This window comes from Necator americanus, chromosome III (assembly GCF_031761385.1).
Source record: "Necator americanus strain Aroian chromosome III, whole genome shotgun sequence".
Taxonomy (NCBI): Eukaryota; Metazoa; Nematoda; class Chromadorea; order Rhabditida; family Ancylostomatidae; genus Necator; species Necator americanus.
Genome location: NC_087373.1, coordinates 11,825,112 through 11,845,807, shown reverse-complemented (window position 1 = coordinate 11,845,807; position 20,696 = coordinate 11,825,112). Strand labels below are relative to the sequence as shown.

At 37.0% G+C, this 20,696-nt stretch overlaps 1 protein-coding gene across 2 annotated transcripts in view; it reads left to right on the top strand.

Annotated features, from left to right (window-relative positions):
• Positions 1 to 20,160, top strand: part of RB195_009313 (uncharacterized protein) — a gene marked incomplete at both ends in the record, with an annotated part of 39,623 nt that extends 19,463 nt beyond the window's left edge. Inside the window, 9 exons of one of the 2 annotated variants that reach the window (XM_064189818.1) lie at positions 5,823 to 5,900; positions 13,076 to 13,191; positions 15,870 to 16,003; positions 17,694 to 17,748; positions 19,303 to 19,372; positions 19,430 to 19,577; positions 19,637 to 19,681; positions 19,780 to 19,912; positions 20,006 to 20,160. In XM_064189818.1, the coding sequence (XP_064047400.1) occupies positions 5,823 to 5,900; positions 13,076 to 13,191; positions 15,870 to 16,003; positions 17,694 to 17,748; positions 19,303 to 19,372; positions 19,430 to 19,577; positions 19,637 to 19,681; positions 19,780 to 19,912; positions 20,006 to 20,160 (934 nt within the window). Of the gene's footprint in view, positions 1 to 5,822; positions 5,901 to 13,075; positions 13,192 to 15,869; positions 16,004 to 17,693; positions 17,749 to 19,302; positions 19,373 to 19,429; positions 19,578 to 19,636; positions 19,709 to 19,779; positions 19,913 to 20,005 lie in introns of those variants that run through there. The other variant, XM_064189817.1, reaches the window with a different exon arrangement.
• Between the last annotated feature and the right edge of the window lie 536 nt (positions 20,161 to 20,696).

Here is a 20,696-nt window from a genome sequence, read left to right as displayed (position 1 = left end):
TTCCTTAAATTTCCTTAAATTTTATTTTATTCCTTGACATGTTTTCCTTGTTTCATCTAAGCCATAGGAATTAATAGTTGCAGTTACAGTTAGAATTGCTGAGTACTGAGTAGGTTTGTCTACAGTTGACTTAAAATCCCTATTATATATTATCTATTATGTGTATATTATATTAGGTGGAATTCCAGAAAAATCTATAAAACAATGTAAAATTGATGAGATCAATGAAAAACTTGCAAATTTTTAAATCAAATTGTTCATCATAGTGTTACTCAGCCATTGTAGTATATTTCATTCAATAATTTTCATTATCGTGTTTCTTTTTCTTCTTTACGGATATAATTGCTGCTCTTGACTAGATGACATGATGATTATCAAATTTTATTACTGAAAAATTTGTCAGCAATTTTGTCAAGTAAAGAAAAGTCTAACTATTGAGTGTCCATTTCTAAAATAAAGTAAAATGAATAAAAGCACTAAAATCTGGGGAAAATGAAGAAAAGAATTGCTGTGATTTTTTTTCTTGTCTTTTGACCATAAATTGTCGTTACTGGCATTTGGGGAAAAGTTCTGCAATTTTTTCATATTAATTTTTTCGTATTGATTTTTTCATATTCATATTTCCTGTTAATTTCTTTTTTTTTTGTTGGGAGGTGTTTGTAATTCTTCTATCATGTGTTTTAATTCGAAAATAATCGTATCACCACCTACAAAATGTTCTGGATTGTTCCCATGAGCTCTATTACACTTGGACTGTGCCCGTCGTCGTGAGATCATACACGCATTTCGCCTACTCACTGCTTTGATGTGGTGGCTAATGTCAAAATTTATTTGTTTATTCTCTTGAATACTCAATTTTAAAAAAAAATAATCATGTGCTAACTCAATAACTCATTTGCAAAAAAAAAAAACTCCACCTACCCACTATCAAACTAACTCTTGTTTTTGTACTAGTAAATCTACATTGAGCTTACAATTATTAGTGTAACTAATAATTGTAAGCTATTAACTACTACTAGTAACTATTTCGAGTGATTCACCTATTTTACATGAAATTAATTTGCTATTTTACTGTAACTATGTGGAACGACTACCGCTGTAATGTACCGTATAATGTATTTAATATTTATTTAAAATACTGATACGTTGAAAGATAACCCAAAAAGAATTGCTGGATCGTTCTTGGAACTCGAAAGAATAATTCAAAACAGTGAATTTACTGATAGTTCCGCTTCTCTTATATAGCAGAACTTAAATGCAGTGCCCTAATGCGATCTTTTGTCATAATGTGTCCGGTCTTATTATCTCTCAGCAGCAAACTTCTGGAAGCGCAGAAATCCATAGTTACAAAGAAATAATGGAAATCGGGATTAAACACCTTGTTCTCTTCTCAAGATGATACTTTGGTTGTTTGATCCTGAAGAAAAATGAATGTAGCAACGTAAAGTATGCAGAAAAATGCACAAACAACAGGGAGATCTTGACGACCCTGAAAAAAAGTGAGGAATACTCGGAGTTTCTAGGAATATTTGTATACTTTCTGGAATATTTCCTTTTTCTTTCGGGTGAGAACGTAGATTAGTAGTAATAATTACATAAAACTAAGGATGTATGACTGTGTTCTTCGGGGTTCATTTAAAATGTAAAAATATTTTGAAAATCGGCAGATTTCTCTCCTCCTTCTTAATTAGGGCAAGTTAAAATTTAAAATTCTCTTTTTTTTCTAAAACTCACATTTTAACTTACTAGACTTCTTAGAAGAGAAAAATTTAGGAACTCTTTTTCAGGAAGTCTCACTGAGTCATAGACTCATGGAGCTACTACATTTCTATCTACAGATGGAGCATTTTTCCCTTATGCTTACATACTTATAGAGTTGAGATTCCAAATCATGTCTTGACTTTGATTCTCGTAAAGAAACACAAATTTATCCGAGATCCTGAAATTTTTTAAGCCAAATCGGGGTGATGAGTGACATAATTTTTCCAAATTTCCTAGCAATTTTCTAATGTATTCTGCCTTTACATTGAAACGGAACGACATTCCTTCTGTTGTATTTCCTCTTTAATTTCTTCAATGCGAGTGTAGCGCAGTCGGTGAGAGGTTCCGCTATGGCTGCACAATCGGAGGTTCGAATCCACAATAATGCCACCCAAGCAATTCATCTTTTTAAGGCCGATATTTGGTACCAGATTTCCCTGGGAGAATAAAAACACTGACTTGACTCGCCGCCTGGCCCCCGCAAGTCACTTTGAGGCTGTATACGCACTCATAAACCTCAAAACGGTTGGTTCAAGTCAAACGCATAGGCGCATCTTCATAGGGATTGATTAACGCCGTGCCCTTTATCTTTTACGATGCCTTAGAAATTTCTTTATTACGATTCCTTGAACGGTTTTTTTTTCTCACGCAAGACTTTGTCAATATTTTGTTTCTGCTCTTGTTCACTTCTAATTTCCTCTTTTTTTGGATTCTGTATCCTCACAAACCTAAAACTCGTCGCTCTGGGAATCATGTAAATCTCCGTATGAACTAGTAACAAATGATTGCAAAAAACTTTCGAAACCGGCTTAAAAATTAACAAAAATCCGGAAATTAATGATTTTCAACGTGAAAAAGAAGAGCAAGTCTTTGTTGGAGAAATTTGCTAAACATCAGACTTCTTGTGTTGTTTACCATTGGAGCGGAAATTCTTGCTTTTTTTTTTTCTGGAAGAGAGGATTAATTAGGTGGACGTTCAATCGTCGTCGGCTTTACTGATGCAGCTTATGGTGAAAGTGCATATGCACTTTCAGAAACAAAGCGCTTATTTGAAAAAGGTAGAATTTCAGAAAAGAAGTTTTTACGGGGAATTTCACAAATTCTTTCTGGAATTTTTCGAGAAATTTTTGTCACTTATTAGGGAAAAGAAAGATTTGTCCCTCACATTATGTTCCACAAAAGAAATCAATGTTTCAATTTGATGTCTTTTAATTACCAAAAATCACAAGTTTGAACTAATTTCTCCATTTAATTTCCCCCCTAGTGTGCTTTTTTTCCTCAAAAGATCCCGACTTAAGTGGGCGGAGTCTTAAGGTGAACACTTGAGCCGTGTTCTCTTATTTATACAAAGTGCGACCCGATCGAGAGCACTTCCTTCTTAAAGGAGGTGAAATCCTTGCGAGGACGTAACGAGGCACTTGTGTCGTTCAGTAACAACTTCATCCAGCTACTTAATAATATTATGTTTTGATTTCATTCGCTAAGTTTCTTTTTTCCCACAATAGTTTTTTTTTTGAATACGAGAAGTGTTCCCTGCATGTTTACAGGGGACTGATTGATCCATTTTGTACGTATAATGAGTTCCTATGTTTTTTTCTCCCGAACTGTGAAAAGCAAAGAACATGTTTTAAATATGTTCACAAGGATTATATTATTTACAAAAAACTTCCAAAATCCCTAATTGTCGTTCGGGATCAGTTCTCGCGCAGCGTATTTTTATTCTTTACACAGAGAGATGTCCCTTGTGTGCACTTTACCTGTCAATTAAGTCAAAGTTTCCCTCATTCAGCTACATTGGCCAGTTACTTTTTTTATTTTACTTATCTACTGAGCACCTGGCACAGCATTACACTGCTCATACTAGTAGATAAGTACAAAGTGCTGCCTCTTCTTCCATACACTAGATCGATTTCTCTGGGAAATTTGGAAGAAACACGGCTTTAGCTTTATAGGCAATCACTTTTATGGGATTGCCCTCGAATTTAGGTGATTCTGATTCATGAATCCTGCTTCTTCCGATTCTTATCGCTTTCGCCGCCTTGTACACTTTGTGTGCTTATCGTTTTCGTTAGTTTGCTCGCGTATCATCCTGGTTTCTATCCGAATTCTTTCACTCATAACTTAGCTGAGCATAACTCAAGTTTTTAAGGATCACTTTTATTTTCTCTTTTTTTTCTACCTTTTCATTTTCTTTCCTTCTTCCCCACATTTTCCTCGTTTTATTCTTTCATCCGTTAGATTCTCTCTGAACTTTCGATGGTTAAAATCCATGAGAAAGCTCCGTTTGAATCGTATGAAGAATTTGGAAGTCTTCGTTGTTTCTGTTTCTGCGTTTCTTTCCGTTGTGTGGTTTAAACTTTCAAACAACTGCCCACCATAGTTCTCAAAGGTTTTGCAAAAGTGTTTGGATCTAGAATAAAGCTTGTTTTTAGCTCACTTAGAGCTTCTGAAGTAAGCCAATGGCTTAAAACTGATGCTACCAAGCGAAAAGATAGAAAGGTATCTGTTATAATAGCTAAATGTGATGGTATTAGAATAGCATATTCATTTATTTTTCATTCAGATTAAATTAATTTTTTAAGTCCACAAAAATGACTTATTTCTAAGAATAGGCATTCATATAATGATAAAGAATAATCACTATAAAATAGGAATTAATGAAAAATTCAGAAAAAATATTAAAATCTGCGATCTGCACCCACTGAAATTCTCCATGAATCATAGTTCTTAGTCATGGTCATCGTGAACAAATATATTCGTAAACTGGATAAGAAATGACGAACAGTCTTCCCATATGCTACAGAATTGACGAATTAAGGCAGGAAAAGCTAAATCACGAATGAAACAAAATCCAGAACATAAAAACCGACAATTCTCCAATTGTTTTCCTTTTTTTTAAATAAAAGAACTGATTCAAATCAGAGAATAGTTTCGGCTGTTTCGGCTTTTGTTGGCTATTGACTAGCCAGAATAGAGGATCGGATCTTGAAAAACAGCTCTTCAGGCATCTCTTTTATATCACTGCGCCTGAAGTTAACTCCTTCCCAGTCATTTTCGAATTTTTATAGATATGAATTTTTTTCTCGTCCGTATCACTTTCTTAGTCTCGTGTTCATTCTCGTATTTCGTTCTAGGCACCTCACGTGACTTTTTTTTGGTGATCTTTGCTAGTTTTATCAGGCATACGATACATTGTGATACGGTAATGACATACGTCACACAATGACCTTATTCTTAGGTCATACATTTACTCCGAATCCATGGGGAGAAATTCGCTGATGACCTGCCAGAGGATCGTATGACCTTCGCCGTGGTTATGTCCTCTTCAAAGTAACGATATCTGCCAAGTGCATCTACCTACGCATGAGTTTTTGTACCGATTACGCGCTCCTTGTCGAACGACCCTCTAGGATCCATTAATTCGCGTAGGTTACTTTTCAAGGACATACGTTCCGAGAAGTATATAAGTAAATATAAATGTGTTCCTATAGTACTAATCGTAGGAATTTCTTGTTAGATTTCCGTACGTTGGGATGGATCGTAAGCTTCTTTGGCCTGACTATTTTTAGATCCACTTATGAATCCGGGAGGTATCTGGATATCTCGATATCCTCGATCTCTAGATAGCTGCCGGATTCTCCTTTTCTATCGCTCTGCTGAGCACTCATAGCTCCACTTGGCTCCAGCTCCACTTGTTCCACCTGAACCATAGCTACGGCCGGGGGTTGCTTTCCGGTCTATGGGACCGGTCTGTTCGGAACGTTGTCGCCGACTGGGTGGGCGTGGTTGGCGCTTATTTGGAGCCGCGCCCACCTTACATTGATTCCACGTTGTCGTCGTCGTTGAAGCAGCAGCAGCAGCAGCAGCGGCGGTGGCGGCGACAGATCTGGCGCCACATTGAACACCTGTGGCCGTGGTCTATCCATGATCGCATGGATTTGAGCTATCTCTCTCTCAAGCTCTCTGTTGTTCATTTTTCGTGGTTTCCAGTGGACTATTCGTGCTCTTAAGGGTTTTTTTCTTGCAGTCATTATCTATAACTGAGACTAGAATTTTTCCAGAATGCCTCCACGGGAGGAATCGCCGTACACAACCTTGGGAATAGCGTCAAATTCGGATGAAACAACGATAAAGAAAGCGTGAGTGTTATTAGTTATTCTTTCTTCGTATATCGTTAAATTTTCTGTTGTTCGATCTTTGCTTGCGTGCATTTCGTTGTTGCTGCTTATCTGAGTATTTACTTTTGAGTATATTGTACTTGCTGTTTGCTCGTTGGAGCCTTAGAACAGTTCCTGAACACGCATTCGATGTAAAGTTTGTATCAGCACGATGTGAACCGGTTTTTTTTCTGCACGCCACTCTACCACTGCTGAAAGCTACAAGTTTTACGGATCAGGGGTTGTGAAGAGAAAATTTCCAGTAGCCTTTTTCTTTTCGAGAAATTTTCGCAACAATTTCTGAAAACTGACCACAACTACATCGGATTCGTATAGCTGAAGCTAATCTCACAGTTGATATTTGCGCTGAATCAACAGAAATTCAATCGGCAAATTCTTTTCAACGAATGTTGCACTTATTTAGTAAGAAATACAAAGGGATGTCTTTTTTTCTTCCCATGCGTGCAGATGCGTCGATGAACGACGACGAGCGCTTTGAAAAGTCCGCTATTGCATGGTTGGTTGAAGAAGAATTGCGAGGATTTCTTTAAGCGGATTCAGAAAATCCCGTCGTCTTCTTCACACAGAGAAAAGCGTTGCGAAAAGAAAAGAAAGAGAAACGTTATAGTTTACTCTTTTTCCTTCACTGTTCGTTTCCTTTTCTCTACTTTGCTTTTTTTTCAAAGAGAACTTGTAAAGCGAACTAGGATTAGAATGTTCCATTATCTGCGCTCTTGAGAAATGATCATTTTTTAGTGTTTTAATCCTAATATTTATTTTATAAAATTTGTAGTAAAAAACTATTTGATTAATAACCATCCAATCCAAGTAGAAAAGAAAAAATCGCGCAAAGAAAATGAAATAGTACTATGTAGTGAAAATGCCAATATTCCCTAGTATTATTTCATTTTTCCTATTATTTCACCGATTAATTCTACGATTTTTGTGACAACCTGTAATTTTTGTCAATTGATCTACAACCGTAGATGTTTTGGAGCAACGTTTTTATTGAGGAATCGAATGAGGCGCATGATTACAATTCATCCGACAGTAAGGAAATCTAAAGTGTCATTCAATATTTACTAATCAAAGAATGCCCTAGGATAAGAGGATAGATAGGTGTGGCGGCCGTAGAAAAAATCCCCTCTTAACCTTCTCGAAAGTGTGTTTGAATGGTGTTTCTTCGAATAAAAAATGAACGGCTCCGTTTCGCCACCCGGTTCCGTTCCAGTTATTCTGAATTGAACCGCGATGAATGAAAAAAATCGAGTGAGCGTTCAATTGTTTGATGGGAGAACTGCCTCGGTTTTTTTTTCGACCATTCGGGTAACGGCGCCTTAGATGTGATTGTCATTTGATGCAATTGGCACCGATTTCAAATCACTCGAGTCCCAACCTATTTCAAATCGTGGATTTTTGTCCATAGTTTTCATTAGTGGATAGTGGAGAACTCTAATAATAAGCGGAACACTTTTGTTGTTCTTCCCGAAGTCATTTATATACAAAACGGCTCAGTCATTTATTCGATTAATATCCGTGGGAAAAAAAACATTCGAGATTTAGTAAGTTTTGTTTTCCTCAATGATTGAAGTCGTAAAATCTTAAAGTGGATTTGTTTTTTGAAATTCTCGTTTTGGACGGAAATTTAGCTCCATAGCTCTTGGAACATAAGAATTTCTTCAAAATTTTTACGTAAAAGAAAAATTTCTCTCAATCTTATCGCAACTGCTCGCATACGCACGTAACTTCCTGATTCCCATTCCGAAACTTTTTAATCGCTTTCTCTGCAAACAATCCGTTGTTCTTCAGTCGAAACCAATTTCCTACCGTACTTCAATATCCATAACAACTTATGTAGATGCTATGGATTGAAAAAATAAAAAAATTTCTTTCTGGTGTCTATCATGTGCCGCTTTCCCTCTCCCCCCCAAAAAAAAAGAAAAAAAAAAGCCGTGAATTGTTTTGATGTACTCAAATCTCACTGTAAACTACTAAATCCTTAGACCGCGGAAATAACTTTGAATTATAATTAGAAAAAAATAGATTAGAATTACAAAGGATCTGATAACTATGGAAGAGCCATTGGGTAAAAAAAGTGGAGTAACGTAGGGTGAAAGAGAATGGGTCCGATGAGAGCGAAGTAACAATTTTTGAGACGAGTTCCTATCCAGGATACGTCCACGATTACCATCAATTTTTCACAGTTACGGGAAATCGATTTCGGTTTGATGTGGGGGGAAAAATGGCACGTGCGATGATTGAGCGCTAAAGATGAGATCCGCTGATTGGGCGATTAATTGAACTGTGGACGCGTAATGATGGGTTTTCTAGTGGATTTATGAGGGAAAAAGTGGAGAAATGCTGAAATTATTCGGATTGAGAGAACCATCCACTTGCGGTTCATGAAGAAATTTCGTTGTGGGGCATGTGAAGAGGAGAAAAAACGAATAACCTTCAGGATCAGGTCATATGTATGAGTTTTGAGGGAATTTCTAGAAGACTAGAACATTCTAGGACATCCGCGCCATAAAAAGACTAATGGTTTTTGAAGCGGAGCAAGATAGCTGAAATGGAGCGCGATAAGCGCACTTTGGGAGTTGAGGAAAATAATTAATCTGGAACTGGAGTAAGGAGAGTTCAAGATAACTCCAGAGCAAATGTGAGCCTTGGAGAGCAATGAATCCTTGAAAGACGAGTTGTAAATGGTGCATTGTTTCTAGTATAGAGCACATTATCCTGAAATCTTCTAGCAAAATTAAACGATGAGTTAGAGAAATTCTATATCCAGAAAATTTCAGCTTATTTTTGATGATTATGGTTTTATAGGTGGTATTTTTTTTGGGAAAGTACTGTTTCAACGATGAAATCCATCTAATTCTGCTTTCATGTTTTGTTACAACTTTTTATTCGTCGAAACTATAAACGATCCGTTTCTAACCCGACCCAGCGCTCGCTCATCTTGTCTCCAATCAATGTCACCTCACTATCGAAGCCGGTTCTATCGCTAATATTCGCATCTCAGCGACTCTCTTTCACGATGACAGGGGAAACGGTAACGGAGAAATAGTACAGACAATTATGATTGAGAGCTGTAGGACCACACCCAAGCACCTAACCTCACAACACTGATTCTATAGACGGTCACCAATTGAATGGGCTGGTTTTTGTGATGTTTTTTTTCCCTCCGGATGACGCCCTTTCATAGTTTTTGTGGAGTTCACAATCGAACACGGTGACTAGGTGGTGCAGAGAACGATCATTTCAATTTCGATGCACTCAAGAAATCCCCATAAAATTCTGGAAAAACCTCCTGATATGAAGATTGCTGTCACATGATCATCTCAGAATCGAAGGCAATGAGTCGAAGTGAATGTTCTCCGCTCGCAAATTGCTCCTAAACGGTAGCATTAATCCCGACGGGATACATGTTCCCGTACCGTTTTCGTTTTTTTTTCATAAACCAGTCACAGTGTTTCTGGCTTCAAACGGATGGGTAACCAAGTGTGCGAAAAAAGTAGGTCACAGCGCGTAACTCGTCCTTGAAACCCCATGGAGTCGATGAATACCAATCAGGATAACTGTAGCGAATCTATAAAGGTTTGAAGTTTGGGGGAATCACGATCCGGGGTTTCATTTTTCTTTTCCAAATCTCTATAGTTATTTTTGATCCCGAACGTATTGTTTACATAACGTTACTGAATCAGCATTGGATAATCGTGATGTCTCATGGTCACGAAAAACTACGACTCATCAAAACATCAGTCTTCAGAAGAACTAGACATCTATTTTGTACACAAAACGCCAAGTATTACGATACATCGAGATGGTCCGTCAAGGATTGCGAAGTTTTCCACAGTTCCGTACTCTTTACAACACAGGACAACAACTGCAATTCCTGAGAAAATCCATTAGGGCAAAGGAAATCCCGTCCGAAATTCAATATGAAAACGAACCTAAGAGTGAACATCCAAGATTTTTCCAGACATTTGGAAGCTTTCGAGAAGGATTTTGTAGAGTTTCAAAACGTATTTATTAAATAACTTTAATAGAAGTTTGCGATATAAGCGCGAATAAAAAAGGGATCTTTATAAATTTGTCTAATAAACCCTGAAGGCTATAACGTTGATAACGACCTTGAATGGTTACTATATGAATTAAACTTCCCAATGTCATATCGATTTCTGGAAAGTTGTTTTTTTAATACTTCCAATTCCATTTTGTGAATGTAACCTTCTTTCTATCATGTAAGACACATTTTTAGCTTCAAAAATCTCAATAATAGTGGCTCAAAGGATATCCTTCTTCACATTTTTTATTTCTTCTGTAATGAGAATTTTTCAAACATTTAGAGTAGAGGTGGTGAAATTTCGGATTCGTTTCAAATCCACGGATGGATTTCCATCAGTTTTGGTTAAAAATGAAAAGATGACCGTAATATTTCTAATCTCTAAAGTTCTCTTCAGCGGTTTTCTCTTTAAAAAAATAATTTTTATGGAGGGCAACAATTCTTCTCTTTTATAATAAGAAAATCTGAGTTCCTGATGGTTCACGTCTACTCTAGAATTTTTAGTAGTGAATGAATGGGGAATCTTCTTTTTTTTTTACAAATCCAAATATTAAGATAAAAATAACAGATTTCAAAAGTCGTACGTTTTTTTTTAATTTCTTCTTCCAATCTAGGATTTTTACACTTACATAATGATTTTTTTTTAATAACAGCTGCTCAAAACGTTTAAATGATGGTACTAGAAACATGCAGTGAGCAACATATTTTCATCATTTTGCTCCTAATTTCTTAAAGGTATCACCCCACGAATCTGAGGTGGTACGGATTTCAGGTGGAGTACTCGATACACTGGATCGTAGATTATGGAGAGGGAGTGATTCCGTCCATTTCTTTCTAATTGCCGTAAAAAACGGCCCGGAAGATGCGGCGCGCGCACAAGGCTGGCGCGCTCCAATCGGACTCGTTGTAGAAAAAAGCGCGCCGGAACGCTAGGAGTCATATCTTCCGGACCGTTTTTTACGGCAACTAGGAAGAAATGGACGGATTCACCCCCTCTTCATAATCTACGATCCCGTATACGAATATTCCACCAGAAATCCGTACCACCTCAGATTCGTGGGGTGATGCTTTTAAGATCTCAAGAATTTTGGCAAGATCAGAGAACAGGGATCTCCAACGTGGCCTAAGTCTGCATATAGCTTCCGCACAGGATTACTGGATCATTTTCACAGTAATAGTAACGGCGTGCATTTTATAATCCAGAATGTACAGTAATTTTGGTGTCATACGAACTTGTGCTAATCTTGCACAAGACTGCCTCAACGCGTTCGCTGTAATTTAGAATCTTCGTAGCATCTCATCCTTTCTGGCACACATTGTTTGTGGATAAGGAAGCAGCAACGGTGTAAGCTATGTGGATTGTGGTTGTAGATGATGTAGATAGGATCCCAACAATTCATACGAACAAGTCATACGAAACTTCATCATAGGAATCCACTGACCTATTACCTTCATGGAACTGTGGTGAAACAAGTACCGTCCCAATTAAACCATTCCGAGCTCCCTTCATCATCGGAATCCACTGACCTATTACCTCCATGAAGCCATGAGAGAGCAAAACCAAAGGATCCCCGCTCGTTCTCTCATTTAGGAGGGAAGAAACAAGTACTCTTTCTTTTAAAAAAAATCTTTTCACTAAAAAAATTTTTCGAAAGTTAATTCCTATAACTTCACATTTGTTGCTTCGCGTTCACAGCAGCTATCTCTAGTGATTTTGGAGAATTTCTCCCAGACATTATTTGTACAATGGTCCCGTAGTGCAAATGTACCTGTGAAGCGAAAGTTGAGACGTTTCGAGGATCCGCCCAAGAAAGGACAAACGTAAGGTCGTCAAAAGAAGCGAATGACCATCAAAGAGGTCTAAGAGAGGGTGAGCCGAAATTAGTATCCGAACGGTTTCGGAAACATTTCGGGAGAAAAAACGGGCTGTTTCCGTTGAAAAAGTGTTCTATTCATGGTGTACAGCCATTTATTGCATTCTTTCCGATCCTTTCATCTTTTTTTTCCCTTGAAAGTTCCACCAAACCACCTACATCGCTAGAAAGTTTTCTTATTTCTTCTGCCTTTGACTGAGACATTCTCTTCCCATTGAAGTTCAGTAAAGTTGTAAAGTAAGGAGCAGACGAGTTTGAAAGGCTGGAAGTGTTTAAATCTTTTGGAAAAAAAAGAGAGAGGAGTTAAGTGGTGTGAAAGGAAATGATGAGTGAAAAAAGGAAAATTCTCGAACATTTTGTAGCATATTGTTTGTGGGATTTTCTGATGCGGATACCTACAAAGGAGGGAAAGATTACCGAAATATTCTTATCTATCCACTTTTGAATGACAATTTCTAGAACGAAAAGAAAACAAAACAAAAATATCGTATGTATTAAATATTTAAGTTCGATTCTTGAAGAGTGAAGTTGAGAAGGGTTCCATAGTAGTTGAATGTGGGTCAGTCGATCCTCAGATACTGGCTTATGCCTTGTATCATTGACAGGGAAAAGTTTCTTTTCTCTTGGATATCAGAAGGGAGTAGGTGGTAGTAGCAAATATTTAAGTTCTATTCTATGTATAATAAATAAACGGTTTTGTTTTGTTCATATTCCAAATTTTTAAATGAAATGATTAATGTTTAAACATTATGCGCCTTCATAAGTATTTTGTTGTTCTTCTTGTCCTCGTTTTATTTCTCCCTCAACAGTGAACCCTTCACAACTGATTCTGATAGAGAGTAATCAAAGTTTGTTGTTCTTGTTCGTGGTATGGTAACATCTTCCTTTTCTTTCCTTATTTCTTTAGTATTTCTTTTCTTATTTCTTTATTCCTTTAATGTTCCAAAATTGAGAAAATCAACAATATAATACTACACATGAATGTATAAATTTTGAAAACGTCGTATTTTATGGTTATTGTACGTTTTTTCTATAAATCCATAAGGATATGAGAAGTTTTTGATGCAGACAGAAGATGGGATAGGTCATATAATTCAAACAAGGTTTTAATTATTTTTTCTTTCTGCTCTTCTTGCTTTCTTGTTTTCACAACTGCTTTTTGATTTTTTTTCAAATCAAAAAATCATTATTTATAACTCAGTTCATTACTCGTTTAGATACCGAAAACTAGCGCTAAAATGGCATCCCGACAAACATACCGAGGAGAAGGATAAGGCGATTGCCGAAAAACAATTCAAGAAAATCGCTCAAGCATACGAGATTCTTTCTGATGGTGAGTTCAATTTTTATTTAGAAGTATTTATTTATTATGTGACCAGTCCATATTTTAAAAAAATGCATTAGAAATTTATCCTCAGCAGTCTTCAGCAAAAACTGGCGAAAGAAGATTGATAGGCAGATGTGAAAGTTTTTTTTTTCCTGAAATTCTTGCGATTCCATGGCTTCTTCTATTTTTCAATTCAAAAATATACCAAAATGGACCTAGAAATTGGAACTGATTTTGCAACGCAGAAAAAGCTTTCATTGTTTCTTTGCTCTACATAATTCCACAGAACTGTTGAAACTTTTGCTCAGCGAACACTTTGAGCTTTGTTGAATTTTTGAATTTTCTCATTATGGCTGTTGATTGGATGGTTATTGATCGGTTCGACCGACCTTTTAGTGCTGCGTCAGCACTGAAAATCGCGAATTCACTGCAAAAACGATATTCTTTCCCAGGGAAAAAGTTGGGCGACACCTCTTCTCTTCTGGACCGGTTTCGGGTCGCACTTTTTCCGCAGGGAAACGGCTCCCAACTACCTGCTTCTTCAGCCAATATTTACAAAGACGATGAGTCTCGTCGGCTCTCAGAAAACGTGTATTTTCTTTCAATGAACGCGACCTCCTTTTTTTCGCTCCGAAGAGCCACGCAACTCAAGGCCGGTTCAATAGAGGGGCACCAGATTTCATCGAATCTGAGGTGACCTGCTTGATTGCCTTGTCTGGTGGTTTGCAGGTGTCCATAATTGTTGGATTTTGAAATTTGAAATTAGAATTGTGGATCAGATGTTTGGAAGACATGCTAGCGGACACCTGTAGTGCAGATGGAGTCATACCAGCTGCTTTTGCCGCCCATCTGTTCTTTCTGGCAACTGATAACGGAGCGATGATAGATAACGAATACTCGTGGATCATTAAAACATCTGGAACTAGTCGATTAGCTAACAAAGGGAAATGAGGGGTCGGGTTTCATGTGTTTGCACGTGAAATGTACGTATAGCGTGAAGAAACGCCAACAGACACTTTAAAACAGCCGCAGAACTAGTTTGGAGTGGTACCCTCAGGGAGCATGGTTATACGTAAACATAGCACGCTTGGCTGCTTCTTCTGAGGTGTTCAACAGAACGACATGTAAAATAAATCAGAAAAAATATCAAAAAATAAAGCGAAAAAAATTACAAAATGACAGTTTAGTCATTGGCGTTCAAAATATGTATTTCTTTTTCGACTTTCTCGATACCCACCCAAAATAAACTGTGCTTTAGAGGTATTTTTTGAATAATTTTGAGAAAAGTCGGTTTCTTTTCTTTTTTTTTCTCTTCCAGAAACCCTTGGGAAGACCAGAACTTTACAAAGATCCGAACAGGTTCCAAATAATTAACTGTATATGCTTCCAAATGCGGCTCTCAGGAATAAAAAAAAGAAGAAAGGAAAAAAAGTTGTCCTTAACCCGCTATTCGTTTAATAGGAACATTCTTGGAAAGAAAGGAAGAACTTCGGGCTGCGGAAAAATTCCTGGAAGGTTTATCCTTCCGCTCAACACCGGAGAAACATTTTTGCGCGAGCGTATTCAACGGGAGTCGCAAGTTTTTTTTTGCCTTGTGCGGTTTTTATTGGAAATTTTTCCTGCCCCTCTAGCACAGATTAGCAAAGCAGAGAAGCTATGAAAGTGCATGCCTGTCTGCCGGGATTCAGAAGAAAAACCTCACACTTTTTAACTCAGAGAGGTGCAGTCACGGTGCAAAAGCGAAGCCAACTACACTTTTTTTTCCCGAGTCAGATGATATTGCGGCGAAAAATCGTTGCATTTCATTGCAGACATAGAGAATGGGGGGTCCTGTTGGATATGCTGAAAAACGTTCCTCCATTGTTGTGAGGATGAGGATATGCCTTCCAGAAATGTTCTTTTCATCGAAAAATGCCATTTGGGCTTGGCACAGTAGAAATGGAACGGACTTATTGATAACTAGTGCTGTTAGAAGGAAAGAGAAAGAAATGAAAAAGGAAAAACCGTAAAGAAAGTATTGCAGCGAATTTTCTGATGGAAACAAACAATTCCGTTATAATAAATACCGTAATTGGTGTTCGATCGATTGCATCCAGAAAAAAAACCAATGAAAACAACTGTTGTCGGTCGGTCATGTTGTTGCCGACATAGACTACTTTTGATTGATGACTTGTGGTCATTTTTTTAAAAATGAAATGGTGCATAATTTGCAATTAATTTTTATCTTTATGTGGGCCTCCAAAGAGGAAAAAAGAAAGAGAAATAGAGCTCGTTACCCAGCAAAGCGGGACTTTCAAAAATCTTGAAAATTGAATGATTTGGATTTTTTTTTTATTTTCTATTACTGTTTATTATTCTGATGTTCTAGAAAAATGTATATCTTTTCTTATTCTGATTTTTACTTTCGTTGTTTTTTTTCTGTTTCTTTTTTCGGCCGTGAAAAGGAAGATCTTTTTCTTACAAATCAGAGAACTGAGAATGAGTTCAACCAACATTTCTAATTTTCGCATAAAATGAAACCTATTTTCTGTTTTTAGAAGCTTTACCTTTCATTGATAATGCTGTTGTTTATGTATAAACCCGAAGCGGATTAAAAAAATTCCACCGTTCACTCTATTTTAACACGTCTTTCTTCCTAAGCTCCTTCGAATTTTCGCACACGAACTAATCGTTGCCGTTTTTAGCGAAGAAGCGTCAAGAATTTGATCGCTCCGAAAACTTGTCCACGTTCCGTTCTCGTCGTGGTCGGATGAGTGACGATTTCCGCTCACCGTTCGACATTTTCCGTGAATTCTTTGGGAATCGTGATCCATTCCAGGTTTGTGGGCTTTTCTCTTTCTACTATTCAAGTAGATCCGAGTGCGTGGATGGTGTCAAAGCATTGTCGCAGGGTTGATTATACTTCTCGTCGATCGTTAAGCGATGTTTTTTCGAATTACGTTCCACTTTCGCTACGGTCCATATATGTATAGGCGTACATGTGTGTGTATGTGTTTGTTTTGTCGGGAAATTGGATACAGCATGTTGATCGTTCCACAATATCTGCCATAATCATCAAACTGTACACAATTCGAAACTATAGTCGCTATTGATGAGGGAAAGAAACCAAAGAACACTCTAAAATAGAAATGAGGGATTTTCTGAAAATGAAAATTTTTATCCTTAAGTTTTTCTATGGGTATGGATTCTATGGATGGATAGTTCCTCTATGGATAGATCTAATGTGAAATTTTTACCAATACACTTGGAAAAAAATAGGTTCCAGCGAGAAAAAAATTCCTAAAAAAATCGCAGATATTGCAGATAAAATAGGCACTTACACTAAAAATTTTCCCATCATATGGGAAAGAATGTCATTGACAGTGAGAATGATCACATACTATATCACTAAGAAAAAAATAAGATGAAAACAACTTTCTTTATATTAATTGGAATTTACATTATTTAGTGCTAATAAGTTTGAGGAATAACGAGTGGAGCATTTTGTTTTTGTTATAGTTAACAGAAATGTTTGTCAAATAACGGAGAAAAGAATTTCGTGGATTTTTTTGTTGATTTTTTCCACTCAAATAATCTCCTGACTGAAACTCGTTGCAAAAATTTTAAGCTCTGAGAAGTTATTCTAATGTTCTTTAAAAAAATGTATGTGTTTTCTGATTTTTACTGCCTTTGTTGTTTTTTTGTTGTAAAAGGAAGAGATGGTCCTTGCAAATCAGGGAACTGAGAATGAGTTTAACCAACATCTCTACTATTGGAAAACGTGGGTGTAACTAAAAATTCTTCCGAAGTGTTGGTGAAAAAAATGGGGAGGATTAAAAGTAATGCTTGATGTTCGTCCTCCTATTTTCTTACGCCAAAGTGATTACCTCCAAGCAGTGAAGCTGAGTTCTTGCATGAGAAAACGATGAATAAGAGGATTTGCAAGACTTAAACGGTTTCCCAGAAATTCCTAAAAGATAGTTCTTGGCAGTGAGGTCACTTCGCAGAGGGAGTTTCACTTTTGCAACTTTCTGCTGACAAAAATACCTCAGCAGCGTTGCTGGATGTGCATTGAACGCAAAGGTATGGGAGAAGTTAAGTTTTTGAAATCCTAGGGATTCTAAAGGGGAATAAGAAGGAATTTTGCAAGAATTCCCAGCCAAAAATGGGAAAGTACTAGTAATTAAAGCACACATGCCTAAGAATAAAAATAAGAAAAAGAAAAAACGAGAATTTCTCTTGGTTTCTTCAGGTATTTGCTCATTAATTGCCAGTTGTAGAAAGTTGTCGCCGTAAAAGTAGTTCAAAAAGGGAAGTTTAGGATGAAAGGGTAAAAGTATTATAGATGTGGAAGAAAGAAAAAAGAAGTAAAATAAAATTATATATGGCTTTCATAGAAGAATTTGTAATACTGTGCCATTTCTTCTGGTGATTCAATCTTCCTGAAAGAGACGAACGATGGAATGACGAATGATGAACTAACATTGTTTTATGGAAGATTTTTTTAATACAAATGAATTTTTTTTCAGGACGTCTTCTTCGACGATGCATTCACTTTCCCGTCAGATTCATTTATTTTTAAAAGTGAGTTATTCAGTCTTTGACTTGATTTATCCAAAAAACCTCTGGAGGGGAAAACCTCAATCCAGGAACCCATTAGTAGGCGAAAATTCTGTCTCTTATATCTCTGTATAATATGATAATCAATTAATATTATTATTACCTATAAATAGAAGAAATTTTCTATAAATCGTCTGGCCATTGTTCCCAAGTTTCTCAGATGGCGCACGGATTCATGAGACAAAGCTGAGAAATGATGGCTTGACAGTTTTTTCAGCTTTTCATCAAAACATTCTTTGAACGCATCTCATCGTGTGAACATAATGGATCTATTGAGTGAACTTTTTCTTGAACAATAATCAAAATGCCTCCTCCAGATGAGTTCTTCTTCTGTGGTGGTTTTTACGGATTCGTACCTTTCTGCGACGTTCCACAATCGTCCAATTCGATTGAGTTCGTCATGATTCGATTACTGTTTCCTTGTAACAATGGAACTAGAGCTAGTTTGTCCTAACTACGAAACTGTCGTTTCACATTTGTACTGGTCGATATGGTGCCACTAATTTGAACATCACGAGGTCATCTGAAGTGGAAACATGGTTAATACATTTAGAAAAGGTGAAAAAGCTGAAAGGAACAGGTTTCACTAGAAATATACTCACATATCTATACCTTTTCCAAAAAAAAAAAAGGAGGAAAAATGCCTATTACTCCCCTGTCCTCTTCTCCCCCCCCCAAAAAAAAAAAAAAAAAAGACACCAAATAGAAATATTCACCCAATCATAGTTTTCTAATCATTCGCCACAAAAAAATGACAAAAAGACACATGTACTATTTTAAGATTCTGGTAATTTTTGGAAGTTTTACAATTAGTAAACCATTATTTAATATTACAATTACATTTTAATTTTACAATTAGTTAATTATTATTTAATTAACCTGTAAATCAGCACACAACAGCAATATTTTCAGCTTATTTTTTTTTCTTAAAATTTTGCTGTATAGGTTGAGAGAGCTGTAACTAGTTTTTCATTTATTTCTATCTTTTTTTTTGTAGCAGAAGAAACGTAACGATAGAGGAAAGAAAGGAAAATAAGTGCGTTTTTCTGAACATATTAACAAATAAAATAGTTTAAAGGGGTTTTTTAAACATGTATACCAACAAATTAAATGAAATGAGATGAAACAAGATGAGCTCCAGCTTTTCTCATTGCAACTGCGCAACTCGAAAACTGTTTTAACGGAGGAATGAAGCGTTCTGAGATCATTTTGCCGAGGAATACAGTAGGATGATCACAGAAAGTCTAGTTTCGCTTAGTTTCGATGATATATTGAAGTTTTTTCGTGGTTTTTTTTTCGGATATATAATCGATTATGTATTCTTTAATAAATGTGAATGTCCATAATGATAAAATCTGCATATTGCGTCAAAGTATTTCTGCTTCTGAATTTTTTTTAATCTCCAGGAGAAATAAAATAATTCTCAGAACAACAAATATTTTCGGATTACTATCAGATTTTCTTCTGATCACTGTTCTATATGTATGTATGTATTTTGATGATTCAAAATTATTTTAGAGCACAAATTCCCATCGAGCCGAGTGCATATCTTTTATGACGATGAGAGGAAAAAGAAAGATGATGATTGGTGGGTCGACATCATCTTTGGTCATTGATCATTCAGAGGATCTATGATTTTTTTTAGCCATTTTTCTACGGTAATTCGCTTCTCATCGGCATCAGAGCCTGGAAAGAATGCGACCGTCCGAAAAACATCTACCACGACGAAAATTATCGACGGCAAGAAGGTGGTCACGAAACGAACAGAAAACGACGGCGAGGAAGTAGTTGAGGTACGATAGCTGAAGTTTCCTATGCTTTAAGGCTGCTGAATCATTCCAGGATTTTTCAGATTCTGGAGGATGGCGAATTGAAGTCACGAACGGTGAATCCGTCGGTAGCTGTAGCTGCTGGCGCCAACTAGGCAAATCTGTACATAGTCTGCACACGGGCGATTCGACATCTTACCGTACCTCGTACATATTATAGTTGCAGGACCAACATCAACGTCCTCAACTACTACTAATATCACCATTGCAAATATCCGCACCCCACATCAGCACTTCGTGTTTGTCTGCCCGCGCACGTTTTTTTTTTCTTCCAGTTGCAGCACTCGTCGTCCCAATAGGCGCGTACTTATCTATGCATGAATTGCTTTCTCGAATTTTTATTGATCACTAATTGCATTCCCAGTCAATCGATAATGTCTTTGTATTTATAGGCCGTTCCTCTTCGTGTCTACGCGTGCTTTTCAAAGTTTTTGGGCTCATTCGCTCGAATTTTAACTCTCCTCAACGACTCTTTGCCATAGCCCGAGAACACAGTCGCTGCTGCCTATCTGCCGCTGTCGCCCGCCCGCCCGCCTGCCCGCATTAGATTCCCCCTATGTGCCGTGACGCTCGCCCTATCGAGTGCAGAGTTCTTTCTGTGCGCTACTGATCCTTGTGATCCCTAGATCCCAATCAGTCCCAGCCCCAGATCAGCCTCGTGCGATGAGCATCTCGGTCCCGTTGTTCTTTCAGTGTGTCCGTGTGCGACTGGATAAATTATGTGCGTCCTTGAAATAAATTGCTATGTGATTTTTTTTTTGGTTTGAAACACATGAAATTTAAAGAATTCTGTGTAATACATTAAACTTTTTGGCGAGAATCAGGAGGACAGGTTGATGCCCTGGTGATCATGATCCTGAACAGCGAATGTTTTTTTTTTAATAATGCCAAGTCTTCGTCTTATTCTGTAATTGCGGACAAAATAAAAGACTATTTTTAAGTGAATTTATCCCAGCTTGAGAATAATCCAATGTTAAAAGTACCAGGTGAAGTAGGAAGTGATGTTTATTTCACTTATATTGCTATAACTTTTGGGACCTTCTTTTTTAGGATCCGAGCTTCAGAAAAGGAGTCCACATTTCA